The 7,829-nt window shown below is 43.4% G+C and overlaps 1 protein-coding gene and 1 long non-coding RNA gene across 3 annotated transcripts in view; one reads left to right on the plus strand and one right to left on the minus strand.

Annotated features, from left to right (window-relative positions):
* Positions 1-1,933, minus strand: part of urb1 (URB1 ribosome biogenesis homolog) — a 28,144-nt gene extending 26,211 nt beyond the window's left edge. Inside the window, exons 1-2 of one of the 2 annotated variants that reach the window (XM_058080105.1) lie at positions 1,456-1,933; positions 1,244-1,383 (exon numbers count right to left, since the gene is read on the minus strand). In XM_058080105.1, the coding sequence (XP_057936088.1) occupies positions 1,244-1,383; positions 1,456-1,582 (267 nt within the window). In that variant the 5' untranslated portion in view covers positions 1,583-1,933. The remainder of the gene's footprint in view (positions 1-1,243; positions 1,384-1,455) is intronic. The other variant, XM_058080106.1, reaches the window with a different exon arrangement.
* On the plus strand, positions 335-6,249 carry LOC131134621 (uncharacterized). The gene is made up of 3 exons (XR_009131429.1): positions 335-807; positions 1,274-1,400; positions 3,871-6,249. It is a non-coding gene; the product is annotated as an uncharacterized LOC131134621 (long non-coding RNA).
* Positions 6,250-7,829: the final 1,580 nt, after the last annotated feature.

Raw genomic sequence — 7,829 nt, forward strand, 5'->3', positions numbered from 1 at the left:
TTTAAGTTGCATTCACACGTGTATATGTATTTTCTCTGATTTCCCAGTATAATGAAGTGCCTAGAATTGTACTTGCACACTGAAAATTACTAGGGAATGCTAAGAATATCCACCTGTTGTTTTACTGTTTAGTTAGACAACACATACACACAATAAAGAAGTGTCCCTGAATGCATCTTGCGGTTGTCTAATGACAATGAGGATGTGTCAAAGATTGACGTGTTCGTGAGTTGATCATACATGTAAAGCAGGGGTGCTCATTAAGTCGATCGCGATCTACCGGTCGATCGCGGAGGTGGTACTGGTCGATCGCTGGTCGATCGCGGCGTGACATTAAAAAAATATCATCCCAGCATCAATGCCGTCACTTGATTGATATACAGGGCAGCCATTCAGATGACAACTGAATGTTGCCCTTCGGGCGACCAATCAAATCAAACAACGTCTCTAAGTGCAGCAGAACTTACGATGTCAGCCTATCATCCATCCCCGTTACTTGATTGACATACAGGACAACCAGTCAGATGACAACTGAATTTTGACCTTTAGGTCACCGCTCATGCGTAAACAACGATGCAAAGTGCTAAGCTAGTCGGCGAATTGCGTTAGATTTTAAGTCCTCGCTAAAGTTTATGGTCACTAAAATGAGTGAAGGAGCTGGACCAAGTAAAAAGGCAAAAACATATCACTTCCATACGGAATGGGAGGTGGACTTTTTTTTCACAATGTCTTTTTCGAAGTGCGTTTGCCTCATATGCCATTCTACCAGCGCAGTACCAAAGAAGGGAAATGTGGAGTAATGTGGAGGTAGTTACAAAAAAATGTTAATTGTTAATTATGTGTGTTTTGCAATATTGGCTCATTTGGTTATGTAAGGTACATCAACATACATTGTACGTACAAATAATCCTCAATACATTTGACAATAAATAGATGTTTTGCATTTTTGTAGTGGGTAGATCATTTTGACTCGGTCATTTTAAAAGTAGCTCGCATGCTGAAAAAGTGTGAGCACCCCTGATGTAAAGCATATGGTGCTGTACTGCTGTTGATGTGTTTAGATCAGAATAAAGTTATACAAGTGTCAGCCTCTGTGTGACTGTGGGAACACCACGCTGCTTTCATATACCGTGCTAACAGGTGTGGCTTGACGCGATGCGCACACGTTAATTACGTTCATTTAATTAATGAAATAAATGATATAAGAGTTTAAACAAATACCTTTCATGAGATTACACCTCACCTCACTGTCTATTTGTTTGTCTCCTTCCAGTAATCCGAATATCTCCGCACACTCCATGGAAATCTTAATATAGCCTTCCACCACATCGTACAGCTCAGATGATGGCAACCTCTTGGCGTTGCTTATGAATCTTTCAAGTCCTAAAAGGCGATTCAAGGTAAGCATCAAACAATTTGTGGCAACGACAAAACTATATGTGTTTAAAAACTCACCCTTAATGGCTGTGGTGGGATCCTTTAGCATGGCTTTAAAAACAGTCCCATTAAACTCTGACAACATTTCTTTCTTGGCCGTCACTTCGGATCCCACCGCGTCTTCATTGGTACGTTTTTTACCCATTTTCGTTGTCAATGTGTGCTAAATAACACACATTACAGCTTTACTCAATAATTGTAGCTCAGCCACTTCGGTGCACGTTGGGGTGTAAACAGACACACAAGTCCGACGAGCTTGACAGTCGGATGGAAACGTTGACTGAAGAAGGTCAGTTCCGCACGACGGCCGAGAGCGCTCAAAGCAATGCCACTTGATACACAACAGAAAAATGTTTTCACATTAACTTACATAAAGATCACTTTTTATCTATTAATCTCACTACACTTCACTACATTCTTTCACAAAAATCGACAACACGCAACCATATGTTATTATATTGATTGTAATTCAAATATGTGACCACTAGACGTCCTCCTTTCTCCCTCTACCAGTCCTGAATTCAAATGTAAACACATGGAAACACACTTTCATCTTAGCTGGCTCCCAGCAGCTTTCAAATCACACGAGGAAGATAATTAATCAGACACACTCGCTGCAATTTAACACTATACAACCAATCACACGGTTGTTTTAAAAAAATCAACAAGTGTAATTATAATGCTCCGTATTGTGATGTAAAGGGATTTATTATAGAGCAAGGCTTTGCATCTGGTATTTTGCTATCGTCTGGGATGTTTCTCTTGATTCTAGTGAACGAGTTACAGCCCACAGCTGTGCGTGCTATAAAAACACATCTGCCTGCGGTGCAGAAGCCGAGTCAAAAACTATTTTAAGGCCACATTCAGGGTGAAAGCTAGGCAAAGCAAATTTATTCATAGGGCACATTTCATTACGACTAAACCCAATACATTACACATAGAGGCAAAGAGAAGCATTGGCCTAAATATAAATACCTATGCAGGATTCAAACAAGAAAGCAAGTGATTCCTCCGAGATAATTCACACTAAAGTGTGCAAATGTTTATCTATTGCAATATGATGAATTACTATCCCCCTCGTAAGGTTGAACTCATTAAAAGTTGGAGCGAGAACTGCCCAACCCCCCGATGTTATGAAGGTTTTAGGCTCAGACACAAATGATGAGGCTGTATTGCCTCCAGACTCACTTGAATGAAATGAAACTTTCTCAAATTGAAGGCTTAAACTTTTTTCTGATGGCGTCCTGTCAGGGTGATGCAACTGTGGGCAAGTTTAGGTCCAGGAAGCTGTGCCACTGCAACTTGCTTTTGGAATATTATTGGCTATGATGCCAATAAATTATGCTACGTGGAATCCACAATTAGGTATAAGTCAAGGAGAGTGATCACTGGAATATTCATTGACCGGTCTTTTTGGGACAGTTAAAACATTAATAACATTTATATATCACTTGCTATTAAAGATTCATGAGCTACCGCAGGGTTTCGTCTGAAAGAAAACGAGTCACTTGAGATATGAGACACCCGAGGCGATTTGAATCAGGTGATACGCATGTGGAGGACTTGTTTTTGGAGACAGGAGACCTCCGGCCTCGAGCAGCCTTGAAGTCAGCGTGACATTCAGGTGTATCTTATGTATGTCGGTGCATAATTATATCTAATATTAGTAACAAATCAAAACAAAAGTGCAATAAGAAACAGCTTCTGGTGTCAAAATAAACAGAATCAAACCTTGAAAGACCTCAGCACTCATTGTCACAAAGACAATCGATGAGGGGGACGATTCATTTTTGAAGTGGAGCAATTTCATCGTTTATGTGACCCGAAATACCAGTGTTACATAAGACATAAGACATAAGAAAATAAAAGCCATGGTGCTCAGTATCAACAACTTTGAGTGTAAAAGTTGTAAAAGGAGCAAAGGAAGATACACAATGCTGCACTGACGCCTCTAATATGAATTTAGCTTATGAAATCTGACAAATTCAGGGTCACACCCATGTCGTGTGTTCCTGCTTGGCATTCATCGTGTTTGTATAATCTTGCTAGTAAATAAACTGAGGTGAAATTGTTGTATTTTTATGTTGTCTTCAGATATTCAAAGTCGCAATGAAGCGCATGCATGCATGGTATCACGGTTTGCGTGCCGTCCATGTCTTCATGCAAGCTTTTCCTGCTGTGTATATACCTATTTAACACTCTGGCTTCCTGCTGGCTTCCTGCCTCCCAAAATATCATCCCTCTGTAACATAATGGCGGGTGTGCACAGACCGTCCCAGTTGGGAAAGAGGCGGTATAGTAGCCCCGATCGACCTGCTGGACCTATAAATAAAACCCCACTGTGAAATGGGAAAACAGGCTCATAGAAATAATAGGCTTTTTCACGTGTATCAGGAAGCTGGCATGTATTTTTTAAAATACATACTTTTTCAGTTGGTGACCTCTGGTGGAAAGCAAATGGCTGCAGAGGGTGCTGCTAGACCAGGATGTAGGCACTCCCAGGGGGTAAATATCCAAAATGGCACTAGGAATCTTCTCTGGTGCATCCTCACACATGGTTTGCAAGTTTCTATTCTATTTTGGGCAACAGTAACAAGGTTCTGCTGTATATCAAACTGATGTGTTTAGTGCTTCTATCACAATGTGAGTGGCCCGGCTCGGTCTGGCTGAAGATGCGAGGTGGCTTCCTGAGAGCCATGTGTCGGCCACAGCGCACCACAGGCTCCTCTGTGAGGTCGCCCCGCTTCCATCGAGCCTAGCTGAGCCTCCCGGGCCCTCGGCACGCACGCGGCGCGGCCCGACGCCGGGCGAGCGATCAAACGTCACCCCCACGCCTTCCCAACAGCCAGACGCCGGGGCCTATCAGCAACATCTGGGAGTGGTTGGCTGCAGCTGCGGCGGTGCGGCCACACCCCTTCCACAGTCGGGACTGCGGCCAGATGTGAAGCACATCTCACGTAAAGTGCAGATGTTTCTGCGCCTTCAGAGGAGGCCCTCGCCGCAAGGAGGCGTTCTGACGGCCGATCAAGTTTCTGAGTTGCGCCCAGAATGGGGTTTTCGGGGGGGGGGACTCGAATGCGTCGCTGGCTTGCGGCTTGTCACTATTCAGAGAGATGATTGGAAACACTTCCAGGAAACGTGCAGAAATGTCCTTTTTCTCCACAAGGCACGACTCTCAACCACTGTGACCCAACTCCAACTTGGAATAGTGTTTACACAATTCCTCCAGCAGCAACACAAGTGCAACACAACACAACTGTTGGTTGACTTCCAATTTCCAAATGAATTTAAAACTTTTATCAGGTGTTTTTTAATAACATGCAGCTGTAGTTGACCGTCTCTGTGTGCGCTGTAAAAAGTCACTATTGGTGTGAAATGTTTACTATGCAGCTAGACTAGCCCACAAACTTGCTGAAGCCCTTTCCAATGTTATTTAGTCGTGTAATAAACTGTTTATTTTGTGTAAGTCATGGAGCAAAAGCGTGTCTGTGTAGCATTATAGAGTGTGCATACAGGGAGCAGGGTTGCTAATAAGTCTTTTCCCACCACTATTAGTGGCTCTACCCGAGTTTTTTAAAACACTGGTATTCCTCCAAAACACATTACACGTTACCCATGCTGTACATAACCTAACACTAAAATGCTAAAGCTACTTACCATTGAGAGATGCCTTGAAGTAACCTCTTTCCTTGAGAAACTTTGGACTGTCCTGTCTCTACTTCTGGATTGGATTCGTGATCCAACACATATGGTTGGTAGCACAAACCGGAAGTCTTTATACGTACGTATGCACTCCGCTGTGGGCGAAACAGTTTATTATCAGCAACAGTTAGCGGTTAGCGGCACAAACCGGACGTGTTTCTATGCGCTCAGCAGTGTGACCAACCACAGATGAGTGGGCGGGCCTGGAGGCGGGCCATGGGTGGAATACATTAAAACAGACCATTTACGCGGGAACCATAAAATCCAAAGAAATACAGCCGAATAGGTGCAGATTCTGGAAGCACTAGAAAGTTTTCTGTGCTAGTTATCATGTGTAGCTGCTCTATAGGAGTCCACAACTCAATACAAAGGGACGAAAGATTAACATAAAAGGTCAATCCAAAGTGCTGACCCCAAAAGTGTAGCGGTCCTCCCAGAATTCATTTGGTAGCATCACGTGAAGGCTTTGGTGTGTTTCTTCCAGAATCCTCAGCAATGCCACTCCACAGTGTGGCTCTGGAATGGCGTACCCAAAACTCCCATTCATTGTTTTGACTTTCTGTGCTGTGAGTTTGGAGGGATAATAACCTTGGGTCCTAAAAAAGTGAAGAATTAAAAAGAAGTAGAAAAGTTAGGAAAACTTATGTATGATTTCTACCGTCGGTCAAAAGTCTGTTCTCCTCCTTCTCCGCCATCAAGCTCACTTTCAAAGGTCAAAGGTTATTTTTCATGAATATTATTTTTTTCATGTATTATTTTGTCATTGTTTTTAACATTTGTGTATATGTAAATGATTATGTTGTCATGAAAGAACATATTTTTTTCCAGTGGTAACAGTATTTCCGGGGTTCAGGGTTCAATCCCACCCTCGGGCATCTCTGTGTGGAGTTTGCATGTTCTCCCCGTGCATGCGTGGGTTTTCTCCGGGTACTCCGGTTTCCTCCCACATTCCAAAAACATGCTAGGTTAATCGGCGACTCCAAATTGTCCATAGGTATGAATGTGAGTGTGAATGGTTGTTTGTCTATATGTGCCCTGTGATTGGCTGGCGACCAGTCCAGGGTGTACCCTGCCTCTCGCCCGAAGACAGCTGGGATAGGCTCCAGCACCCCCCGCGACCCTCGTGAGGAAAAGCGGTAGAAAATGAATGAATGAATGACTGTTACAAATTACGACATTTATACGGTAAATCTTGTCTCATAATATGAAAATTCCAAGATACAAAATAAAAAAATTATAATTTTTTATGTTGTCTTTTATTTCAAAAAATATTATTTTTGTAAATAATTTAAATAATTAAAAAATATTATTAAAAAAATATTTTTTTAATAAACTGTATTTGTTTTTTTAGACACAACTTAACAAGGGAAAGGAGTACAAAATGAATGAATTAGTAGTCAAAGCTGTCATCTTTATCTGCTTTTCCGTGTTTGTGAACATCAGACAAATGTCCAGGCTGGCACCTCCAGTACAGAGTGGAGGGACCACGTCTGCTGGATTTGATGTCCATTCCAGACCAAAGATTCCTCCCTGGCAGTTCCCCCCGTGGTGGCCGTGACAACTTGTTATTTTTTTCTCTCCGTTTTGCCGTTAAAACAACATCTCTGGCAAATGGCCTCGCCGAGCTTGTGCGACATTGGAAGAGCCGTTTTACGGCCTTGCTGTGACCCCCCCACCCCCTGCCTCCTCCTCCTGGATCATGAATGAGATGGTCTCGGTCTGTGTATCAAAGCCAGGCCTTCTGTTTTTATTGGCTTTGGCTTTCACTTCCTCTACTGTCTCGGCGGGAGGAGTGAACGGAGGTCTTGTGCGCTTTTTTGTTCTTTAGAGCGTTCCTTCTTGCGTCTTCTGAAAACAAAACCTGTGAGGTTGTTCTGACCTGTGGAAAGATGGCACATAGACTTATCATTCAGTTCTTCCCTTTTGGTTCTTATTGCTGACTATCTGGTGTTGGGAGTTGAGGCGTGAGGAGGAGAACGGGAGGTCAGTGAAGGCATCGACGAGAAGGGAAACAGGCAAGTTAGGGAGGCTTCAGGCGGGGAGAGTGTAATGCATTATTAAAGCTGTCTTTTCAATTTATGGACTCAAATTATTTCACTTTGAATTATTGGCGGGCGGCATGGAGGTCGAGTGGTTAGCGCGCAGACCTCACAGCTAGGAGACCAGGGTTCAATTCCACCCTCGGGCATCTCTGTGTGGAGTTTGCATGTTCTCCCCGTGCATGCATGGGTTTTCTCCGGGTACTCCGGTTTCCTCCCACATTCCAAAAACATGCTAGGTTAATTAGCGACTCCAAATTGTCCATAGGTATGAATGTGAGTGTGAATGGTTGTTTGTCTATATGTGCCCTGTGATTGGCTGGCCACCAGTCCAGGGTGTACCCCGCCTCTCGCCCGAAGACAGCTGGGATAGGCTCCAGCACCCCCGCGACCCTCGTGAGGAAAAAGCGGTAGAAAATGAATGAATGAATGAATTAATTATTGGCAAAAATTCTCAATTTTCATGTATGAGGTTTTCTTCCTGTCACTCACTTTCTTATTTCATAAATGGGCCAGTGGGGTAAAAATGGCCCCCATGCAGCATTTTTGTACGTACATTTTTGAAGCAGAAGCATTTAGTGTGGGTGTAGACCAGGGGTGGGCAAACTACGGCCCAGGGGCCACATCCGGCCCGCCAAGTGTTTGAATACG

The sequence above is a fragment of the Doryrhamphus excisus genome, chromosome 8 (genome assembly GCF_030265055.1).
Source record: "Doryrhamphus excisus isolate RoL2022-K1 chromosome 8, RoL_Dexc_1.0, whole genome shotgun sequence".
Taxonomy (NCBI): Eukaryota; Metazoa; Chordata; class Actinopteri; order Syngnathiformes; family Syngnathidae; genus Doryrhamphus; species Doryrhamphus excisus.